The 23,912-nt window shown below is 38.1% G+C and overlaps 1 protein-coding gene across 6 annotated transcripts; it reads left to right on the top strand.

Moving 5' to 3' along the window:
* Nucleotides 1-662: 662 nt before the first annotated feature.
* Nucleotides 663-22,851, top strand: LOC149835037 (uncharacterized). 6 transcript variants are annotated; one of them, XM_090011655.1, is made up of 17 exons: nucleotides 663-813; nucleotides 1,003-1,313; nucleotides 1,440-1,490; nucleotides 1,978-2,205; nucleotides 2,782-2,880; nucleotides 2,979-3,034; nucleotides 3,325-3,436; nucleotides 4,494-4,673; nucleotides 14,648-14,914; nucleotides 15,967-16,182; nucleotides 16,270-16,476; nucleotides 16,561-16,686; nucleotides 16,768-17,163; nucleotides 17,256-17,354; nucleotides 17,462-17,997; nucleotides 18,119-18,172; nucleotides 22,560-22,851. In XM_090011655.1, the coding sequence occupies exons 2-16, from the start codon at nucleotides 1,194-1,196 to the stop codon at nucleotides 18,150-18,152; spliced, it is 2,727 nt and encodes a 908-aa protein (XP_089867781.1). In that variant the 5' UTR covers nucleotides 663-813; nucleotides 1,003-1,193; the 3' UTR covers nucleotides 18,153-18,172; nucleotides 22,560-22,851. The 6 variants fall into 6 exon arrangements, with proteins under 6 accessions (XP_089867781.1, XP_089867780.1, XP_089867783.1 ...); XM_090011654.1 differs by having other exon boundaries at nucleotides 666-813; nucleotides 1,975-2,205; XM_090011657.1 differs by lacking the exon at nucleotides 663-813 and having other exon boundaries at nucleotides 1,048-1,313; nucleotides 1,969-2,205; nucleotides 16,846-17,163.
* Nucleotides 22,852-23,912: the final 1,061 nt, after the last annotated feature.

The following is a 23,912-nucleotide window of genomic DNA, read 5'->3' as shown; positions in this document are numbered from 1 at the left end:
AAAGAAAAATGCACAAAGCTGCTCAATTCATTTTTCAGTCTTTTATATACAACACGTCTATAAAATTCGAATCTTAAAAAATACAATAAATCCAATAAATTGTTTCATTTAGCACGGTGCCATGTTTGTCACATGTCATGTATTATATATATATAAAAGAAAAGTAATAGTTGCCTACTAGCCTACCTTGAGAGAACAGGTGCCAAAAAATAATTAAAAAATATTATGTGTCAATAAGAACATTACACGCGTTAAAGTCATTAAAATAAGTAAATTTTACATTTATTAAAAATAACCGATTCAGGGGTAAAGCGTATCAATTTTCTGCCGATACGATACGTATCGGTCGAACTGACAACACTTAAGCACCCGGGTGTGCTTGGCTAGGACGTGCAATCCGGACCGACTAGCAGGCAGCGACCTCCTCTCACGCAACAGAGGGAACGACTAAGTCCACTGTGAGCTGGACCAAGTCTTCTACGGCTTTGTCCTGGTGCGTTGACCCTATAGTTGTATACGTGGTAGCTCTCCATTGGATGCCGTCAACCTGACCCGCTTCTTGTGGGCTCCCACAGGCTCCAAAATTGGGCGTCTATAAATAGTGAGGGGGCTCCGGTCTTTTCCTCCTTGCAACAAAGTCGCTCTAGGGCACACGAGTTTGCGAATTCTCCAATCAAGAATTTCTTTCTTGCTCGATAAGTCACATTCTTTGAATCTTGTTAACTATTTATTTATTAATTTATTTCAAATATTGTTCGAATCATATTCACAAGCTTCTGAATCCAGAAACTCCAGATTAATATTTTGTGGAAGGTTCGTTCTAAGGGCGAAAATCGCTCTTAATCAAAATTTTCTCGCAAAATTTCCCCACTTCTCTCATCTTGTTTTATTGCTTGTCCGTAAATTGTCACCATTTTTCTATGTATTTTTTGTTGTTGGGTTTCTGATTCACAACGAGTCATGGTTCAGTTGGTATGTAATTCGGGGCACTCGGTTTTCTAGGTTTTGCTGGTTCAATGGCGGAGAGTTTGGGCTTGGCGTCCCGGTTCTGTATTAAAATCTGATTCGGGACTCGGGAGAAGGTTTTGCGGATGCTTGTCGGGTTGTTTTTTAGTGTAAGGAGAGCTTTGAGGGATTTAGGGTGCGTCATCGAATTTGGGTGCCGGGTGCGGGGTTTTAGGTGGTAAGGTCACATGGAGGGTGGGGGTGGACTATCGGCGGCATCTGGGCATGGTTCGTCGGTGACGGTTCCGATGTTGCAGTCCTCGTGGAAGGCAGTTAAAGAGCATGCACTTCGCGATTTCAGTGGCCAGGTAAACGGGGAAGGTGTTTGGGCTTGTTGCATTTCGCGGTTTTCTCGTGTTCACCTATTTCCTTTATTGGTTGGGCTCTTTATTCAACTATGGTGGTTGATTCTTGCTCTTTATAATTTCGGGAAGGAGTTGGAACGGCCAAAGTTGAGCCAATCGGATGAGAAAACGATCTATGAGGTACATTTTGTTGCCCTTTAATCTTCTCGACTTTACATTTTTCATTCATGTAAACTTGGTTGAAAATTATGAGCTGAGAACTTATAGGTTCTTTTCTTTTTCATGGGCCATTTGATTTTTTGTTGTTTTTTCATTTTTTCTTTGGTATTTGTTCATTGGACTTGGTTTCCATTTAGGTTGGAGAAAGCACGAGTTGTCATTAGTATAAATATTGGTGGGGGCACTTATTTCGCCAGTTATGTCACCGGGTGGAAAATGTAATATTGAGTTGCATTGATGTTGGAGAAAGGATGAATCATCATTAATATAAATATCGATGAGATAGTTATTGCTTGAGTTGCATTTGGGCAGGAGAGAGTATGAGTTGTCATTAATATAAAATGTAATCTGGTTGCTTGAGTTTGGAGCTGTTGAACATGGAAATTTAAATTTTCCTGCATCACTCTAGCTCATCTTTTATGGCATTGTAATGCGCAAGGTGCAGCAGGGAACAGAGCATCTGGATGTTGATTTTTGTTTGATCACAACGGATGATGGGTTAAGCAATGACCCAGTCCAACAGCGGCTTCATGATGTCACCAAACAGAGAGAAGAGCTGCAACAGATGGAGGTTGAACTGAGAGCTCGGATTATTGCTAGAAAGGATATTTTGGAAATGCAGAGCAATTTTGAGGTGCAATTGAAGGACCATGCTGATGCCTGTGTTCACTTAAAGGTTTGTTCTTTTCACATGTTTAATGCCTGTGTTAAATATCTGGTTTGTCCTTATGTGTTTTTATCTCATAATGCAGTATTGTTCCCTTTCTATTTAAACTGAAGTCGTCACTGCCTAATATGCACTTCTTTTCTTAGACTGTTAGATTCATCCGTAGCTTTCCAATCTTTTGTATGGATTTGGTGAAATTCAATCAGGGCATGCTTGGATTTTAAAAAGAAGGAACCACTTTCATATGTAAAAGTGTATCGAATGTGAATGTGAATGTGAATCCCACAAACCATGTTTTGTCTGAACTCTGAACCATGGGGAAAGGCCCTCCTTTTCATGGTTGTTTGTGTTTTGCTGTTCACAATCATTCTCGTGCCATTTGGGTTAATATAACTTTCACTAATCTGGTTGAAGGTTCTTGACTTGTCTTCAGCAAACAAACCAGAACATGCTTGTTTCACCTTCATTTCTTACACTCTGCAGTTCTAATTTTGGTGCCATTATGACCTTTTACATGTTGATAACACTTTTGCCTTGCTTTCTGATTGTATTAAATGTGTTCTTACTTTATTTCTATTGCCAAAGGTGCAACTCCAAGAAAGAGAAGAATGTATCCATGACTTGGAGGCGAAGATGGGAGATAAGGACAAAGAACTTCGTGCAATTAAACTTGACAATGAAAAAGTTTGCTCAAGATCATTGCCTACAATCATTTGTTGTGCAGTTTACTTCTGTATTGTATTTATATACTTTTTTTCCCTAATCTGTTTCTCTTCTCTTAGGCATGGGCCAAGGAGGACCTTCTTAGAGAGCAAAATAAAGAGCTGGCCACCTTTAGGTATGAAGATTAGTTCCATTGAGGGTCTCTTTATGTCTCATGATATGTGCAAACTATTGTGGATCAGCAACAATATATGTATATATATATATATATATATATATATATATATATATATATATATATATATATATATATATATATATATATCATTGTCATGACCAATGATGGATGTTATCTTTTATATCTTTAAATTTCAAACAATGTGTTTTCATTCATAGTGTTGTTACTTTGGAATAAGAGTATTCTCACCAGGATCTATGCACTTTGACTATTTTTTACCATTACAGGAGAGAGCGTGACAATTCTGATGCTGAAAGAGCCCAGCTTCTTGCACAGATACATGAACTCAAAGAACACATTCAAGAAAAGGAAAGACTATTTCTTGAATTGGAGGAACAGGTGGCTTGATATTTTAACCTTACATTACAATTCTTGGTTGTCCATTTTTGAACTCCCAGAAGCTTTATCTCATTGGGAAATGATTAACATTGTAAGATGACATTAGCAAAGTATAATGAACTGCAAAAACGATAATGCTAACAGCCTAACACCACAATCTAGTTCAGGTTATGCATCATTCCGTACTTTTGAGTTTTTTGGCAACATATATTTGTTTTTGGTGGCTTGGTTCGTTTGTTGGAGTTAGATGTAGAACAGTACTAGTGGCAGAGAGCTTGAAGATAAACATTCTAAACCTGGTTATTTGCTTAAAAATGATGTCCAGAACTGATGTTTTGGTTGGTGAACCAACCCCTAGCCGTGCAATATATTTGTTCGATGCAGTGTCCAGAAAAGGTCAGATGGTTCCAACTTAATTCAGGTTGCTGCATTTCACCTGATTCTTTTTCCTGAACATAGGGATTGCTTATAAGAAAGTGGTGGTTCTTTGGCAGAAGATGGGAGGACCATGTGCTTGGGATCTTTGGCAACTTTTTTGTGTGAAGGTCATTTGAATGGTTTTGATCAGATGCTGTACGAGATAGTTCATAGGGTGTGGAGGACTTCATGCATCCTTCTATCTGGAAGAGTTTCTTTCTTTTGCCTATATATTAATTCTTTTGATCCAATCTTCAGTCACTTTAGCTTAAGCAGTTAGATGTGTTGTATGGTATTGTAACCGTGTAATAGAGAACACTATTTTTTTAGTTTTGATCTATTGCCAGTATTTCATGAGTGCCAGTTCTTAACCAAGTTCCTCGATAGGTGTTCAAATTCTTTCCTTTCTTTTCAATTAGTGAATTTATTTCCTCAATTGTGATTTTCTCCTGGAGATTGCTTTATTAAGGATTGATTTTGTAATTGCCATGATGTTTTATTTCCGTCTTTTCGAATCCTATCTTTCTGCAGATGATGGCACAGTGTTTATTGAATTAATATTAGGTCTATGAGTTGAATAGTTTTTCCTGTTTTTTATTGAAGAACATGAAGCTTGTCTCACAAGTTGACATTGCTGCAGCATAGAGTTGCCCAAGAAACCATTTTGTACAAGGATGGTCTGCTGAGAGAGGCACACACTTGGATAGCTAGAGTTCAGGAAATGGATGCTTTTCAGTTCACTGCCAACCACTCTTTGCAGGCAGAGTTACGAGAACGCATTGATCAATATAATCAACTTTGGTTGAGTTGCCAAAGACAGGTTTTAATCTCCTTTCCTCTCTCTCTCTCATGCCTATTGCTGGTTCTGATATGTTGTACTTCTTATTCTGTTTTTCATTTTTGTTGAGATGATTAATTTGATGGTTAAATATTAAGTTTAGATATCTTTAAATTCAATTGACTGTTAATTATTGATGCTAGTTGGTGTTAAGATTGTATACTGAATATATATGTATTTAGATGTATATAAACCTATGTCACAGGGATTCGGCTAACCAGGTGCTGCACCCACGTCGACGCGACGTGACGCGGGTGCGCATGAGGGTGCAGCACCTGGTGCGGTCAACCTGATATGTAAAAAAAAAAACCATCGAGGGAGGCTCGCAAGAAGAAGTTTTATCGGGTTTGGATCCGGGTCGGATAAAGGAGGAGGGTTGCGGTAGGCCAGTGACAGCCAACATAAAAACTTAGTCACACCCTATGAATATGAACCAATATGAGAATTTCGTTGGGGCGTTCCCTACTGAGCGACGCGTTGTACTCTATAGGCCCGGAGGCAGTGATAAATGGGCAAGGGTTGCTAGGTCGTCGCCCAAAAGCGACGTGTCACACCGGTGCCCGGGTGTGGTGTCAAATAGGCAAGGGTTCCCTCACTTTGTTAGACAGGTGGGGGTAAAGAAGATAGTTCAAGACCATAAAATTAGGTTAGCCACTTGGAACATAGGGTCTTTAACTGGTAAGTTGGTAGAGTTAGTAGATGTTATGTGTAGGAGAAAGATGGATATTTTATGTCTACAAGAGACCAAATGGGTAGGTGAGAAAGCAAAAGTGATAGAACCTTGGGGATATAAGATTTGGTATACAGGAATAAATAGGAATAGGAATAGGAATAGAGTAGGGATTGTTATTAGTCGTGAGTTTATAGATAATGTAGTTGAGGTCCGTAGGAAGGGTGATAGGATTTTACTTATTAAATTAGTATTAGGTACGGATATTATTAATATTATTAGTGTGTATGCACCTCAAGTAGGTTTAGATGATTTCATTAAGCGTCAATTTTGGGAAGATTTAGATGGAGTAGTACAAGGGATGTCTTATGGAGAAAAGCTTTTCATCGGCGGTGACCTTAATGGACATGTAGGCATTAGTAGGGATGGATTTGAGAGTATCCATGGAAGCTATGGTATAGAAGAAAGAAACGAAAGTAGAGAAAGGATTTTAGATTTTGGTTTGTCATATGATATGATCTTAGCAAACACTTGGTTTAGGAAGAGGGAGTCTCACCTAGTAACATTTAAAAGTGGGGTTAATACGAGTCCGATAGATTTTTTCCTACTTAGAAAGAGAGATAAGGGTTGTTGCATCGATTGTAAGGTTATACCGGGAGAAAGTGTAGCTACACAACATAGAGTCTTAATTTTACATCTTAGAATTAGAAAATGTCGCAAAAGGAATAGACATAGGATAGATCCTAGAATTAAGTGGTGAGCACTGAAAGGAGCTAAACAAGGAATGTTTGTAGAGCAGGTAGTTAAGGAAGCTGATAGGTGTTTCGAGGAGGATTCAGAATCAATGTGGAATAAGATAGCGGGTGGCATGAGAAAGGTGGCTAAGGAGGTATTGGGTGAGTCTAAAGGCGGTGCACCGCTAGGTAAGAATACATCATAGTGGAACGAGGATGTCAAATTAGCTATTAAGGTTAAAAGAGAGTGTTATAGAAATCTAAGTAAGAGTCGTGATAATGAGAATTTGGAGAAGTATATGATAGCAAAGAAGAAAGCTAAAAAAGTAGTTCGAAACGCGAGGGATAAGGTATATAAGGAGGTTTATGACAAGTTGGATACCAAAGAGGGCGAGAAGGATATTTATAGGCTTGCAAAGATGAGAGATAGGAAATCGAGGGATCTAGGTATGGTTAGATGTATCAAAGATGAAACGCAAAGGGTTTTAGCAAAAGATAAGGAGATTAAGGAGAGATAGAAAGATTATTTTGATAAGCTATTTAGTTAAAGTCATGCTCAGGATCTTGGAGACTTCTCCATTCCTTTTCATGAGATGAATCGTGACTTCATGCGCAAGATTCAAAAGAAAGAAATTACAGAGGCTTTGAAAAAAATGAAATCAAGAAGGGCAGTTGGCCCAAATGGTATACCTATCGAGGCTTGAAAATGCTTGGTTGAGAAAGGTTTAAAATGGTTGACAAATCTTTTTAACAAGATTTGGCAGACAAATAAGATGCCTAATGAGTGGAGGAAGAGTACTTTGGTGCCTCTATATAAGAATAAGGGTGATATACAAGATTGCACAAACTATCGTGGTATAAAACTCATGAGTCATATTATGAAACTTTGGGAGAGGGTGATTGAGTATAGGTTGAGGAAGGTTGTCATAATATCGGCGAATCAATTTGGTTTTATGTCTGGTAGATCAACTATGGAAGCTATACATCTTCTTAGACAACTTATTGAGAGATAGAGAGAGGAACAAATATTTGCATATGGTTTTTATTGATTTGGAGAAGGCATATGATAGAGTACCTAGGGATGTTCTCTGGTGGACAATGATGAAGAAATGTGTTTCTCTCAAGTACATTAGTATAATTAAAGATATGTACGAAGTAGTAACCAATGTTCGCACTTGTGGAGGGGTGACAACCAATTTTTCTATAACGGTTGGGTTATATCAAGGATCTGCATTAAGCCCTTTCCTATTTGCTATAGGGATGGATGAGCTTACGAGATCAATTCAAGAAAATGTGTTGTGGCGTATGTTGTTTGCTGATGATATTGTTTTGATTGATGAGTCTAGAGCTGGGGTTAATGCTAAGTTAGAATTATGGAAACAGACATTGGAAGCAAGAGGTTTTAAGTTGAGTAAGAGTAAGACATAATATATGGAATGTCGGTTTAGTAAGCAACGAAGTAGTGATGGGAGTGTATTGAAGCTTGGTGAGCAAGAAATATCGGTGGATGACTGTTTCAAATATTTGGGATCTATCATTCAAAAGTATGGAGAAATTGATGGATATGTAAATCATAGGATAAAGGTTAGATGGATGAAATGGAAAAGTGCAACTGGAGTGTTGTGCGATCGTAGAATGCCATTGCGGTTGAAGGGAAAGTTTTATAGGACGACAATTAGGCCCGCTTTACTATATGGTACAGAATGTTGGGCTGGCAAGAGACTTCATATTAAAAAAATGAGTGTAGTTGTGATGCGTATGCTTAGATGGATGTGTGAAAATACAATAAAAGATAAGATTTGAAACGAGGAAATACGTAAGAAGGTAGGTGTTGCATCCATTGAAAATAAGATGAGAGAGAATCGTTTACGGTAGTTTGGACATATTCGGCGAAGGCCTAATGATGCTTCAGTTAGAAGGATGGAGAAATGGGAAAATATATTAGTTAAAAGAGGTTGAGGTAGGCCTAAGAAGACTTGTATGGAGATGATAGGAAAGGATATGAATGCTTTGAACCTCACCGAGGACATGGCATTGGATAGAAATGATTAGAGGAGAAGGATTCATGTGGAAGACCCAGAATGATTTTCTTTTTTGGTTCATGTCACCGACCCCAATTGTTTTGGGATGAAGGCGTAGTTGTTGTTGTTGTTGTTGTTGTTGTTGGATCAGGGTCGGATCCGAATCCGACCCCGGTTCGATTTTTTTTTTTTGCTGAACCCCTGCACCCATGTTTTTTTAAAGTGCCGCATCCCCGCACCCATGTGACATAGATATAAATTGAAATACGCCTTATGGGTATTTTGGTCATTTCATATTGTAATAGTGGTCAGTCCATTAGGGGATGACGTGTCCTTTTTATTTTTGTTTTTTATTTGTTGTCTTGAAATTAGGTGATGATGGGACAGCTCCAACTAGCTGTTGGAGTTGCCTTCAACGGTTCCAATAGTTAATTGGGCTGCCCCCACTCCCCCTCTCTTGTTATAAATAGGGGTTTTCCCCTTGTACATTTTCATGCTTTCTCAAACATTGTGTAATACAAAAGCACTTATATTTTACTCTCTTGGCCCTTGTTTGGGTGGTGTGGATTAATCCATAAGTGGTTCTTTGTGGGTTGGTTGTGTTCTTGTAAGGCCATAAAAGGTTGTCATTTGCTTTTGTTCTTATTTCACTACACGTTATCAAAGCTTTGGTGCTCTTGGATTGTGATTCATTCGGAAAGGCCAAGAGGAGGATCGTGAGATTGGTAGAGCATCGGTTTGTGGGATCATTGCATTGGAAAATGCACCATCAAAGTTCTCTTCAACAAAATTCTTGTTACTTTCTTTTTTCTTCTCTTCTCTTTCTATCTCCCTCTCTCTCTCTCATTATTGTAAAATTGGAGGATGAAAGAGAAGTGGTCATCTTCGTTCTCGTGCGACTCAATTACTAACTATGTGATGTGGGCATTTATAATAAAAACATAAAATATGAGAAAATGGTCTATGGAATTTGGTTGATGGCATTGAAAGATAGCTTATACTTACCAAGATGGAAGAAGGAAATGAAGTGGCTCTTCAAGGAGAAGAGATGTCTAAGGCCATTACCGAATATGAAAAAAAATGGAAAGAATGGAGGATGGGTCTTTTCAAGATAATTGGATGACTCATCAATAGTATTGACATCAAAAAATACTCTAGCTTAGCAAAATTTGAATTTGCTAGTAATGCATGGAAGTATCTTAAAGATGTGTATAGTCTCAAGGATATTGCTCACATATGCAATGTGCAAAATAAGGTGAGAACTACGACTCAAGGAGAGATGAACATTCAAGAATATTACAATACCCTCTCTCTTATTTGGAATAAATTGGCTCTTCTAGAGCCAAAGTGGCATTAGCTCCAAGATGTAGAACTCTGTGAAAAACAAATTAGAACGGAGCATTTATACCAATTTGTTAATGAGCTTAGACCCAAATTTAAAGAGACCAAATCGGCCATTCTTTATAGGGGAGGTGTATCTACCATAGTTGAAACACTTAAATAGTAATTATAGGAAAAAATAGGTTTAAAAAACCACCATCTTCAAAAGAGGAAGAATTTGTGCTAGCTATGTCAAGGCCCAAAAATCATGCAAGGACTTATAAGCCCTTTGACTTTGGAAGAAGTAATGAGAATGAAAGAAATTTGAGTGATTATGGAAGGAGTCAAAACAATAAAAGAGGTGATCTTTGAATACAAAAAGAGTGGCAAACTAATATGTTATCATTGTTATGAGTCGGGTCATAGCAAGCTTTTTTATCATAAAAGAAGGAAAGAAGATCAAAGAGATGATAAGAAAGTGGCTTCGGCGGGACCATCTCTTAAAAGAAATGGTGTAGATGACTTCAAATGCATCAGCTCATTATCCTTAGCACAACTCATGAAGTCACTTCAACCAATGTTCAAGAATCAAGCTTCTTCCTTCTTGGGTGTGGCTGTATCTACATGCATTGACCCTAGTAAGACTTTTTGGATTCTTGATTCTGGTGATTCTTTTTATATGACCCCAAATGAGTCTACACTATCTGAATGCAATACTAACCCAAATGATTCTTATGTTTTAACCGTCGATGGAACTTCTTTAAAAATCAAAGGTTTTGGGTGTTTGCAAAAACATCAAACCCTTTTTTACCAAATATTAGAGTAGTATCAAAATTAAATTTAAATTTCTTATCTATTTCCCAAATTGTGGATCATGCATGCAAAGACTTGTTTTCATCTAATGATTGTTTGATTTTTAGGATCTCTAGTTCGAGAAGCCGATTGGTCAAGGCCGTAGAAGATGAGATCTTTATGTTATGAACAATCTTGAATTATCAAAACATACTTTTTGTAATTTTGTGGAAAAGAAATATGTAAAAAATTGGCACAAGTGACTAGGACATCCTAGTGAATCAAAATTACATTTATTTTCATTCCTTACAAGTTATAAATAAAGGGATTTTGTTTGTGAAGATTGCATCTTTGGTAAAATGAAATCTTTACCTTTTGGGACTAGTCATTTTATATCAAAGAAACCTTTTGAGTTTTTACATTCGGATGTATGGGGACTGACTCCAGTTATGTCCAAAGGAGGAGTATCTTATTATGTTGTTTTTGTGGATGATTACAGTAGATACTCTTGGATATTTTTTCTTAAACACAAAACCGAAGTATTTGATTGTTTTTAAATTTTTCATTGTTATACAAAAACTTAATTTCAAACCAATCTTAATATCTTTAGAGTTAATTCCGGAAGAGAATTTGTATTAAAGGATTTCAAAAACTATCTTGACTTACATGGGATTATTCACCAAAAATCGTGTTCTTATACTCCTCAAAAAAATGGACTAGTCTAAAGGAAGTATAGACATAATGTTAAGACTACTAAAATACTTCTTATATCAAGAAATGTTTCAAAAATGTCTTGCGCTGAAGCTGCCCTTACGGCGGTTTATTTGATAAATAGGGTACCTTAAAAAACTATCGAAAACGTTTCTCCTATCGACAAATTATTTAAAACATCTCCCTGTTACAAAAGGTTGAGTTTTGGTTGTAAATGTTGTGTCCTTACCAACAAAAATGATAAACTTTCCTCAAAAGTTATTCTTTGTTTTTTCGTAGGTTGTGCCGAAAGTAAAAAAAGGATATAGATTTTATGAAGTTAAAAGGAACATACTACATGTCAAGAAATGTCACTTTTCTTGAAAACGAAAATGGATTTGGTAAAGAGAAAATCCAAGAGAATTGTGACTATTCATTTGTTTTTGACCTTACCAATGAGCGTGTGAGTTGTAATGATATTCATGATGTGCATGTGAGTGACAACGAGGACACTCATGATGCATATGAGAATGCAAACGAGGGTCTTGATAATATAGACCAACCTCATAGTGAAACTCAAATCTATACTCAGCGTACCGAAGATCATCTTCTATGTGCTTTAGAAAGATATTCTCAAAATCAAGATATAGATTCCTCTAGTATTAGAAGATTCATGAGAATTTCAATGGCTCCTAGTAGATTTGTATCATATGATTCATTTGAACCCAAATATAGATTATGTCTAATGAGCTATACACTCACATGTAGAATCTTCGTTTTACTATGATGCTAAAAATCATAAAAAATGGATTAAGGCAATGAATTATGAATTGAAAGCTTTAGAAAATGCAAAAACATAAGAAATTGAAACATTTCCTAAAAGGAAGAAAACTATATAAGATTAAAACTAAAAGTAATGTGACATTAGAAAGATATAAAGACAGACTAGTAGCCAAATGATATAGTCAAGAATATGAAATATACTATGATGAGACATTTGCTCCATTCACTTGAATGACTATTGTTAGAACTCTTATTTCTATAGCATTAATTAAAAAATGACCCATTTTTCAAATGGATGTGAAAAATGTCTTTTTGAAAGGTAATCTCAAAGAGAAAGTTTATATGGACCCCCCATCAGGACTAAGTTTAGTACATGAAAAAAAAAATTGTTTACGAAAATCATTGTGTTGTCTAAAACAAGCCTCCAAGGCTTGGTATGATCGATTTAGTAGTGTGATGACACAATTTGGTTTTAAATCTTGTTATACTGACACTGCATTGTTTGTTAAGTCTTCTAATATAGGAAAAGTAATATTATTTCTCTAGGTTGATTATATGATTATCACATGAGGTGATAAACAGAGAGTTAGTCATTTCAAGGGTGTACTCAAAGCCACCTTTGATATAACAGACCTTGGTTTTTTGTTGTACTTTCTTGAAATAGAAGTGATTTACTCAATTCGTTGTTACTTGTTATTGCAGACTAAGTATGCAACAGAGATCGTACAGACAAATGATTGGAGTTTTATCTTATCTCTTTATTACTTGTCGTAATATTTTTCATTTTATTCATTCTGTTAGTCAATTTTAGCATACTCGCCCTACAGTACATATGAGTGTCGTAATGAGAATTATTAGATATATTAGAAATTTTATTAATTATGGGTTATTTCTTTCTTCCTCTTTTCCGTTTAAAATAATTGCATATTTTGATTCTGATTGGGGAGTGGATGTGAATGATATACGTTCAACCATTGATTTTTATGTTTTTGTAGGTGACTCTAATTTCATGGAGATGCAAGAAACAACAGAATGTATCCCTCTCCTCCACTGAAGCAGAATACCATGTCATTGCGACAACTACTTCTAAATTAGTATGGTTATTGTTAAAAGACTTGTTAAAAAGATTTGTCAACCATTCTAAACCTTTCTCACCCAAGCATTTCCAAGCCTCGATAGGTATACCATCTGGGCCAACTGCCCTTTTTTATTTCATTTTCTTCAAAGCCTCTGCAATTTCTTTCTTTTGAATCTTGCGCATGAAGTCACAATTCATCTCATGAAAAGGAATGGAGAAGTTTCCAAGATCCTAAGCATGACTTTCATTAAATAGCTTATCAAAATAATCTTTTCATCTCTCCTTAATCTCCTTATCTTTGACTAAAACCCTTTGTGTTTCATCTTTGATACATCTAACCATACACAGATCCCTCGATTTCTTATCTCTCATGTTCGCAAGCCTATAAATATCTTTCTCGCCCTCTTAGGTATCCAATTTGTCATAAACTTTCTTATATACCTTATCCCTCACGTTTCGAACTACTTTTTTAGCTTCCTGAAGGTTAAAAGAGAGTTTTTGATTGATGAGTCTAGAACTGAGGTTAATGCTAAGTTAGAATTATGCAGACAGACATTGGAAGCAAGTGGTTTTAAGTTGAGTAAGAGTAAGACATAATATATGGAATGTCGGTTTATTAAGCAACGAAGTAGTGATGAGAGTGTAGTGAAGCTTGGTGAGCAAGAAATACCGGTGGATGATTGTTTCAAATATTTGGGATCTATTATTCAAAAGTATGGAGAAATTGATGATGTAAATCATAAGATAAAGGTTGGGTGGATGAAATGGAAAAGTGCAACTGGAGTGTTGTGCGATCGTAGAATGCCGTTGCGGTTGAAGGGAAAGTTTAATAGGACGACAATTAGGCCCGCTTTACTATATGGTACAGAATGTTGGGCTGCCAAGAGACTTCATATTTAAAAAATGAGTGTAGCTGAGATGCGTATGCTTAGATGGATGTGTGGAAATACAATAAAAGATAAGATTCGAAACGAGGAGATACGTAAGAAGGTAGGTGTTGCATCCATTGAAAATAAGATGAGAGAGAATCATTTATGGTGGTTTGGACTTATTCGGCGAAGGCCTAATGATGCTCCTGTTAGAAGGATGGAGAAATCGGAAAATATATTAGTTAAAAGTGGTTGGGGTAGGCCTAAGAAGACTTGGATGGAGATGATAGGAAAGGATATGAATGCTTTGAACCTCACTGAGGACATGGTGTTGGATAGAAATGATTAGAGGAGAAGGATTCATGTGGAAGACCTAGAATGATTTTCTTTTTTTGGTTTATATCGCCGACCCCAATTGTTTTGGGATGAAGGCGTAGTTTTTGTTGTTGTTGTTGTATTGTTAAAAGACTTGAGAGTTCACATTACAGAAACCTCAAGATTACGTTGTAACAACAAGAGCTCCGTACACGTTGCAAGCAATCATACATTTCATGAAAGGACCAAACACATTGAAATAGATTGTCATTACATTCGTGGAAAATTTCTGAAGATCATCATGTTAGCATATGTTCCATCTGAGTATCAACAGGCGGACTTCTTTACTAAAGCGCTCTTGTCACCTAGATTTCACTTCCTACTTTTTCAACTCTCTGTTGTTACACTGTGAGTTTGAGGGGGGGTGTTAAGATTGTATACCGAATATATATATATATATATGTGTGTGTGTGTGTGTGTGTGTGTGTGTGTGAATAGGGGCTCTCCCCTTGTACATTTTCATGCTTTCTCAAGCATTGTGTAATATAAAAGCATTTATATTTTACTCTCTTGGCCCTTGTGGGGGTGGTGTGGATTGATCCATAAGTGGTTCTTGGTGGGTTGGTTGTGTTCTTGTAAGCTCATAAAAGGCTCTCAATTTCTTTTGTTCTTATTTCATTACAGTTGGCAGACATGGAAAGGCATCACATGCAAATTGTTCAGCAACTTCAGGGTGAATTGGCAGAGGCACGGGAACATAATGGTATCTTCAGTGATGATGTTACAATAAAAAAAGCTAATGACAAAGGTTCTTCTGAATGTGTACAGAAAAAAGGAAACCAATTCGAAGTAAACGAAGATGCAGGTTTAAGTTCTAATTCTGCAGTCCTGACAAATGGGAACACAGAAAGTTTACCACCTTTTGCTCCAGCCATTGATTTATCACCTAAGGCAGGGACTATTAAGAATATCTCTTTTGAATGGTTGACAGAAATATTTTGGCTTTCTAATATTCCATTGTACAGTTATCGCACAAGCTAATATTGTCTATTTATTTCTGTTGTTTTCATTGTTGTTTGTTGTAAGTGATGCTCTCATCTGAAATGGCATTTTTAGGCGTCAGATCTTGGTTAAGCTACGGCTTACATATATGAGATGCCACAGCTTTCAAATGCTTGGCAATCACATACTGTAAGACGGGATCAAGAAATTACAGATATTTCTCGTTGTGATGGGGCAGCAAGTTGTTTATTTCAGGTTACTGTCCTATGGAAGTGTTTAATTGATCTTCTGGTATTTTATATAATACAATATGGAGGTATAGTTCCTAGGCGGGGGTGTCTACAATGGTATTCTTATATGATTTTTAATCATTTCTAAGCATTGTAATCATGTTTTAATAGCATATTTTGAAATATTTGTTTTGTTCAGATTTTTTGTTTTTTGTTTTTATACTGTAATTTTGATTAATTGTGTGTGTGCTTTTTTTGGTTGGTCTTTAGGCGACTTCTAGCTGAGGGGTGTGATGCCTGGGCACCGCCTAGTCAATTTGACTGCTAAGGATTTTATTAAGTACAGCATGCTTTTATCTGTATAACATGACCTAAAACCAACTCTCACCATAACACTTTTTTGAATCTATCATACTCAGGAGCTTGCTTAAGCCATCAAAAGCCTGTTTTAAGTGCTAAATGTTTTTGTGTCGGAGGGTAGGGCAACTTTCATAGCTAGTTTTTTATTAGTGTAAACTCTATCACGCAAATCACTTTTTTAAGATGGCATTGTTAAATCCATCTGACATAGTTGTAACTTGTAATAGCTGTGACAATTATGAATGTTTTATAGTGGTCATTAGGGCCTGTGGGCAGTTTCTTGCGGTCATGAACTATGATTATTTGGACTTCTGCAGCGACTGATGTTAACCACTTGACTTATCTGAAGTTGCATGTATGATTTAAATCTTTCATGGATTTATCTTTACTTTTGCTTTTCTCTTCTTTCAGATTGACCATGTTGCTGGAGTTTCAGTCATTCCATCATCTGTTCTTGATATGAATAATCTTCTTCCACCTGGACGTGTTGCTGCCATGCATCCTTTTGTTATGCACCAAAATCCACACACTGTGCCATCACCAAACTCTCATATTTCGCAGTCTCACATGGAGAATTACCAGCCAGTGCCTTCCATCCAACCCAACCAGTATTGGCAGAACCAACGGGTTACTCTGCAGTTTTTTTTTCCTTAATGTTTAGATTTTACTTTTTAAGACCATACTGCTTATGTTTTGAATTAATCGTTTTTACAGGCAGTCCCAGAGAAATCTAATGCATCAAACCAGAACCAACACCATCCTGCTTCCCAGTCAGTGCAGCATTCTCTTGGATCTCCAGTTCATTTTGAACATGACTCTCCTTCAGATAGACAGGCTACTGGTCCCGATTACTTGGCATCCCAGCGAAGTCTTCAGCATGCTCCTGCTACTGGTGTTGCTGGATCTGGCAACAAAGAACAAGTGCGACTTTCTTGATTTATTTTGTGTAGAATCTTAGTTTTTCTCTTTTCCATTATTATCATTCACTGTTATTATGGTCACCAGGCACTGGATTCAAATGACAAGAAATATGTTAGATCACAAGAACCAAATCAACGAAATGAGGAAATGTCCTCCCATTTTCATGATTTGAGTTTGAACTCACATGAACCAGTTAGTATAGAAGAAAAGGTAGCTGATAATGCTAGTGCATATTTTTTTTTTGTACTCTTTCTGGTGTAAGGATTTTTTTGGTTTTCTGTTTTGCATTAGGCCTTTCCCGAGCACAATGTTCTGCAGCAAGAAGATGCATCTGGAAGAAGGGATCCATCTCATCATATGCTTCCACAGGGTCAGGGTGCAGGATTTGTGGACAGTATTAACCATACCAAAGAGGAACAAGTTTTAACTGTGGAGCAGCCATGGGCAGATTCAATGCTACCACATTCTGGTATTTCATGTTATCCTGTGAGGTATGACAGCATCACGGACAGCAATGGCGGTCACGTGACCTCCTCTGAAGAAACAACTTCACCACATATGCCTTCTGGTTCTCAGATATCTGGAAAAGTTTTGGAGCCTACACTTCTGGATGAAAGATCACTGCTGTCATTCATTGTTCGTGCTATTCCTGCTGGAACTAGTGGCTGTATCAGAATTAGTACAACTGTAAGGCTTGATAGTGCTTTCTTCCTTTGTTTTTTCTGATTCTTTATTCTTATAATGAATGTTGGATTGCATCCATTGTTTACTATTTATAGCTGCCGAATCGGCTTGCAAAAATGCTTGCTCCTCTGCATTGGCATGATTACAAGAAAAAATATGGAAGGCTTGATGATTTTGTGGCTTGTCATCCAGAAGTAAGTTTTCATACATTTGGTTTGCAAGTTAGGTTTAATCATGCTGTTTCTAACTGTGCAGTGCTGATGTTTCATTTTGGTTTTTTCATGTTTCCCGGAATTATTAGTTATTTGTAGTTGAAGGGGATTTCGTTCATCTTCGGGAAGGTGCACAAGCAATTATATCAGCCACCACAGCTGTTGCAAAAGTTGCTGCAGCAGCTGCAGCTTTACCATTAGGTTCAGCAGGCTTGTCAACAGTTTCTATTACTCCAGCTGCCCAGATTCCACGGTTGAAAAAGGTTTCACCCTTTGTTCCAAGCTCTGGCAATGACATTTCTTGTATGGGACATGCAGCACGGAATGATTCTGCAGAATCAAGCCTTAATCCTTCTTACCCTTGTGCTGTACGAACTCAAGGACTGAATGGTGATTGCCTTGATATGCTCCAAAAAGCTGTACATCCAAGTATAAGAATTTTAAGCAACAGAAAGGATATCCAGGATCAGAATGGCCATCCCAAGAGTGTCAGGCATGGGACAACTTTGCTTGAGACCGTTGGGAAAGGAGAAAATGCAGAAATAGCTAGTTTGCATGTTCTTCAAATCAAAGCACCAATGAATGAAAGGCATGGTGTGAATGTTGGAGTGAAGCAACTGAGAAGGTAATCCTTGCGGTTGTTAGTATGTATTTATGTTTTCCTTAGTGTAGCTCCCAGATTGTTAGTGGCCCATGTTTTTGGTTGAGTGACAGGTTGATCACCTTGATATACTTTTCTTTTTCAGGGTTGCTGCAGTTGGATTGACTTCTAAGAGATGATGTGTAGCCATTTTGCCATGGTATTGGATATTCTATTCCATGTATTGATAAATTTCATGCTAACTTGTGCTAGATCTGCTGCTCTCTGCTTTGCTTACTGCATTCCATTTGATACATATTTCAGAAAATTAATGTCACCCTCGATGCTTGTTTGTTGCCATCTGAAAGTGTTTGACATTGAAAATTGAGGCCTCTATCTTCATGTTTATTTTTTTGCGCTGCCTATTTGTTGTTAACACGCTGTTTGAACTTTTAAAACGCATTACATGTGAGCATCTACATGCAAAGTTTGTGAATAATTTGTTGGGCCATGCTTGTTATATTTTTATGTGATGGCATTTGTCTCCATTTCTGCAAAATGCTTTGAAATATGGAGCAACTGTCCGCATTTACACTTTCTAACTTCTAACCTTGGTGATTGACTTGTTATATATATGTATATATAGATAGAGAGAGAGAGAGAGAGAGAGAATTTCATGATGCAAGTTGTTTTGACTCAAACCTCATAGATGTGTTTAACATGGTCAATTTAGTGGGAATCAACCTTTGGATCATGTCTTTTGAGTAAGAAGAATTGGCGTATTCATAACCATTGATTTTTCGATAGCCGGAAAAACCTGTATACAGGTCAGATTCTGGCTATCCAAAATCCGGTCTCTACTGAAAGATACATATTGATCACATCTACAATGTTAGATGTGGCAGAAAAAGAAAAAACTTGAAAAATAAGGTGGCCATCAGGCCGGCCCAACCCACATCCGGGCTCGAGCCCAGCCCAAACCAGTTATAATTAGTCTTGGGCCAGGCCTTTTAGTCCTGACCCAGTTAACGGGCTGAGCATGTTGGGCCCCATGTATTTTATACATAGGCAGCCTGAGTCGGACCCAATTATTTAATCGAGCTAGGCCTGGCCCGAGTTCAGCTGTGCCTGGTTTGCATTTTCTGGCTGAGGTCCAACCTGTTACACTGTTACAGCCCGGGTACATTATCAGCGGGGTATAGGCATGCTGTTTTGATAAGGGTAGTGTTCTCCACAAACAATTAGACCATGTCCTTTCGGCGACTCGACACACATTAATCATGTACATCAGGTTGCTTCTCTGCTATTTTGGACGTAGAGTCTCTAATATGTCATGTTCGTCCTCATAAGGTAGATGCTGATAGATTTTGGGACCTGGCGAAGAGGTATCAACAACCTCTTTGTGAGGACTCCACAGGGGTTTTACTTTGGTCCATGAGAACTCTATTGGCTTTTAGAGGGACCTGGTGGTGCCCTGTTTGTGGTACGTTGAGTGGTTGGTCAAAAGATTGCTACACAGATTATGTCTCAAGAACGGTGATCCTAATTTTGTACTGTAGTAGGTTCATGGTTGTCGGCACCCCACCTTGCTGGGTTCAACAATCAGGGTGAGGATTCAGAAAGCCATTGGATTCCGATGGTCTCTGGGAGATGTAATTAGGAATATAAAACCCAGTATAGGGGGCCCAGAATTATGAAGCCTTTATTTGACTGGACATTGAAAATTGTTGATATGATAACTTATGCAAAAGATACTGGTGTAGGTTCCATGTGTTTTTGTCTCATTGAATGCAGAGACCTGGAACCTATGAGGAGAGTTAAGGTTTCATGCGGCTTCCTACACTTTTCTGTAAAAATAGTCAGAATGATTTGGTTTTGTAGCCGAAAGTTTATAAACTTTTGAGATGGGTTTTGGGTCGGACATCAAGTAAATGGTTTCTTCAATTCCATGGATTTTTAGAGAATTCAGTCTAATCTCTAGAGCCTATCTGAACATGAAACTGGATTGCTGGGAAACCATTGGATTCAGGTGGTGTTTGCAAGGGCAGGAGGTGTCCAGCAGTGTGGCTCTTCAAAATTCTCTTTGTGGTGATCTCAAGTTGGTTGCAATGTCTTCTCTGAAGAGAGGGAGGGAGTGCTGTTGACTGGATGGAAGGTAGCTGAATTTTCGACAAGGGATAGTATTTTCGGTGAGGAAGTTTGTTGGGTCCCCATTGTCGGTGTGGGGGTGTTCTGAGGATTTTGGAATTCATCCCAAGTCATTTTCTTACGAGGTAGAAGGATGTAGCTGTACATGCTTGGCTATAGCAGTCGGTCAGTGGACTCCATTGCTGTAGCTCAAGATATCATGCTGATTTTTTTTGGGAAAGTAAGTTGGAGCTGGATTGGGCGCTTGGAGTACTTGATCCAAGCTGGGGTGTTAGCTTTTAAGGAGGGCGGGTTGGACTTGGATCTCGAGTTAGGTTGTGGATCAGCATTTGATTAATCAGACCTGGATCTTGAGATAGGTACTTGGGACAATTTGTTGATTGCAGGTCCATTGTTCAATTTCAATATTGTAGCTACTTTTGGTGTGGGTCGTGGATCAAGTTTGAAAGGTGATCAATGCCTTTGGATCCATTATGTAATCAATTTTGCAAGTCATCGAACTTTATAAGGTCTCAATTTGGGGCTTTTCTTGAAAGAAGGATGTGGTAGTTGCGGACCATTTTTTCTCAAAGTAGGGCACCAGCAAGTGATCTATTTCCCTTTGATTTTTTTTTGGGTTTTTCACCCGAAGAAGCCATGTTTGGGCTCGAAGACTTGGTCGCACAGGCTGACGGCTCAGCATGCCATACCTACGGTCGTCAGCCCAGAGGCATAAAACTCTGAGGCTAGGACCCTCGCCCCTAGGGCCTATGCTGGATGCCTGCTTCCACAAGGGAGTGATGCCCATGGAATTGAACCTAGACCACCGTCTAACGGCCTAGGCCCCACCCCACTACGCCAAATCCCCTTGGGGTTTATTGGCTGTTGGATTTGTTTTTTCTTTTTTGTAAGCTATATCTCTAGTAGTCAAGGTCTCTGTTTTGGTTGGCGAGGGGATGGCAAAGGATGCAGTGGGGGCCCTTGTATGTTTGATGAGGGAGTGTGAGATGATGGACCTTGGAACCGTCTAGTACTTGATTGACCCTACAACTGAGTGGTAACTGATGCTGATGTTAAGGGTGAGGTGGTGGTGGCTAATAGAACAAACATTGCTGATTGAATCTAGAGGTTTTGGCTTACTGGAAGGTGTAGCCCTCAGACAAGGTGAGGGCCTGAGCATCAGGGTGGCCCTTGATAGATTGAATATTTACATTCAAAAGGAATTAGAGCAACAACTAGATTAGGAGATGCAATTAAAGAAGGTCCCTCTGTGTTTGGACGAGGTATGCACCCAGATCGTCAGAAGAATGTATCACATAGAAAGGTGTGTGTCGTTCTTGGGAGGCTACTTTCCAGTCGATTAGAGAGGGATCTAAGGGGAGGACAAGGAGGGCTTCAAAGTGCTTGTGATGCATTTTTGCACGTGAAATACAAGGGGTTCATGCAGTGGAATCATTGACTTTAAGTAGCTAACTTTCATAAATCAATGACATGGAATATTCTAGGCCTCTTAGAAGTGAAATTGGATTTTTTAGATGTTTATTTGATAAAATATCATAGTGAGGATTGTAGTTTTGCAGTGGTCCCAGCAATCGGACGTTCAGGTGGTATTATCCTGTTGTGGCAAGGCTCACTGAAAAGGCTGGTGGTCAGGTTCAATATTTTCTTGATTACAATTCAGTACGAGAGTGCATTGATGGATAGGTATTGAGAGTCATGGCTGTTTATGATCCAATGACAAATGACGAAAATGATTTCTGGGTGGAGTTGGAGGAGATCGAAGCACTGTTCGGGAACCTTGTTGCATTGGTGGCAACTTTAACGTCTCACTATGAAAATAGAAGAGTGCAATCTTCCAATAAGGAAGTGATAAACATGCAAAGATTGAAGACTTCATTCAGAGACGGAAACAGAGCGTGAAGCAGTTCTTGCTGAAAATTTGTGATCAGGACAACAGATTCTTCCATTTAATGGCCTCGCATAGGGGGCCATTAATTTCGTCCTGCACATTAGGAGAGAGGAGCTCTCAAGGGGGGACCAAGTTCTGGAGAATGCTTCCACATCTTTCAAGGATCTTGACAAATACTCGAGAATGTAGTCTAGTTAATCTGATTCCATACGTTGGGCAATGATCAGAGAAACTTTTTGGAGGAGCCTTTCTTGGAGGATGAAATTAAGGATGTCGTCTGTCATATGAAGTCTAGGAAATCAGCTGATCCCTATTTTTGTACACTGGTGCTTCTAAACCTCGATGTGTTGGCTTGCTCAATATATTTTTTTACTTTTGCTATTATTCTTTCCTCATTCCCTTGCTTTCATCCTTGTAATCTTGAGGGTTAAACAGATAGAGTACAAGTTTTGCATCTTTTATGTTCTTGCATGCAGTTTTACACTTAACTTTTCACAGCATGCGGAATCGTCGCCTGCTGCTGCTAGATGTTTGCAAGCCTTTGTGTTTATCTAATTTGATTATGTGGCAGGGATCAAGTGGAGCGCATGAATTTAAAGAAGCACTGATTTGCTGCTGTGTCTCAGCACTGTTTTTTTGCCATAATGGCGATTATTTTCCTGGTTTGGTGAAGAACCAGGTATCATTGTTTGGGCATGGAGCGCATTCGGATGTTGAAAGCAAAATTTTCATTTTGAGGCCCTCCTGCCTTGACGTTTTTCTTTTCATTGAAGAATTGTTGACTTTTGATTGAAGGTTATGTTTTGTTTTTTGTTTCTTTTTTTTGTGATTCAAATGAAAAAAAAGTAGTTCTGATTGGGTTTTTAAAGTTTGGACTTGAAGTTGTGTTTAAGGTGGAAAGAGCGTAGGTTATGGTTCAATCTAAACCTATAGGTGTGTTCAACATGGTCTGTTTGCTGAGGATCGCACTTTGTGTTTTGAATATAAAACGATGATGTTTTGAATCATAAAAGTTTGGTAGGTTGTGAGGCGTTGATCGTTGAAGCATTTGAAAAACTTACATGTTGCAAATACAATTCATAACCAACTCGCTCTCTTAAGTTGGGTCTGTCCGTCATGCCGGGATCCTTGTGGGGCTGAATATGAATGTCAATGGATCCGGTTTTCTTTGGATATTCAATCGACCGAGTAATTGCCCTTTATTTGGAACCGATGAGCCTCATCAGTGTCCAATTATCTTTGTAGCTGTATGTGATCTCTGCATTTCACCTCCGGATCTCATCAACGTGAATGTATGCAACCCACATCTGAATGGTGATGTAAATGGAGTGGATTTGATTTGGGCATGCAATCGATGGTAATAATAGATTGCTCAGAAGTTTAATAAAAAAAATTTCTGAAAACCGATTAGTTAATTCGGTCTTTCCGTTCGAGAGTTTTCACTTTTCACTCTTAAAATTGTATTGTTAAGGGCACGTGTGCATGCTAGAAAATGGTAAGAAAAATGAAAGTAGGAAATAAAAAATAAGTACTTTTTCAACCATTTTCAATGAGAAAATTTTTGAATAAAATGTTTTTCTAAAAAGTGTGATTTTTCTCCACTTGAGGGTGGGTGGGGGTTGGGGGGTGTCTATCAAAGTGTGTTACTAAAAGTGGGACCGGATTTTGTCTATGTATAATCTTGTAGTTATACAGGGTTGATAGTGGAAATCTCAAGCGGGTTTTGTTTGGGGACTGGATGTAGGTCGGAAAAGACCGAATCAGGATAAATTATTGTGTAATTTGTGTGTTTGCTTTGCGAATTGCAAAATTCATCAAAATTCCGAAGACGTTATTTAAAAGCACTATTCACCCCCCCTCTAGTGCCTGTTGCTTCGATCCTACTGCACTTTCACGACGGTTGCAGGGGAAGAGAATGAGAGCG

This window comes from Nuphar pumila, chromosome 6 (genome assembly GCF_984573655.1).
Source record: "Nuphar pumila chromosome 6, dmNupPumi1.hap1.1, whole genome shotgun sequence".
In the NCBI taxonomy this organism is placed as follows: domain Eukaryota; kingdom Viridiplantae; phylum Streptophyta; class Magnoliopsida; order Nymphaeales; family Nymphaeaceae; genus Nuphar; species Nuphar pumila.
Note: the sequence above shows the minus strand (reverse complement) of the source record. Positions and strands in the feature narration are given on the sequence as shown.

Coding starts and splice junctions, on each gene's coding strand:
- LOC149835037 (XM_090011653.1), top strand. CDS start 1,194: ATGGAGGGTGGGGGTGGACTATCGGCGGCATCTGGGCATGGTTCGTCG. Junction 16,183..16,269: donor AGTATTGGCAGAACCAACGG/GTTACTCTGCAG, acceptor TCGTTTTTACAG/GCAGTCCCAGAGAAATCTAA. Junction 17,998..18,118: donor GGAGTGAAGCAACTGAGAAG/GTAATCCTTGCG, acceptor TTTCTTTTTCAG/GGTTGCTGCAGTTGGATTGA.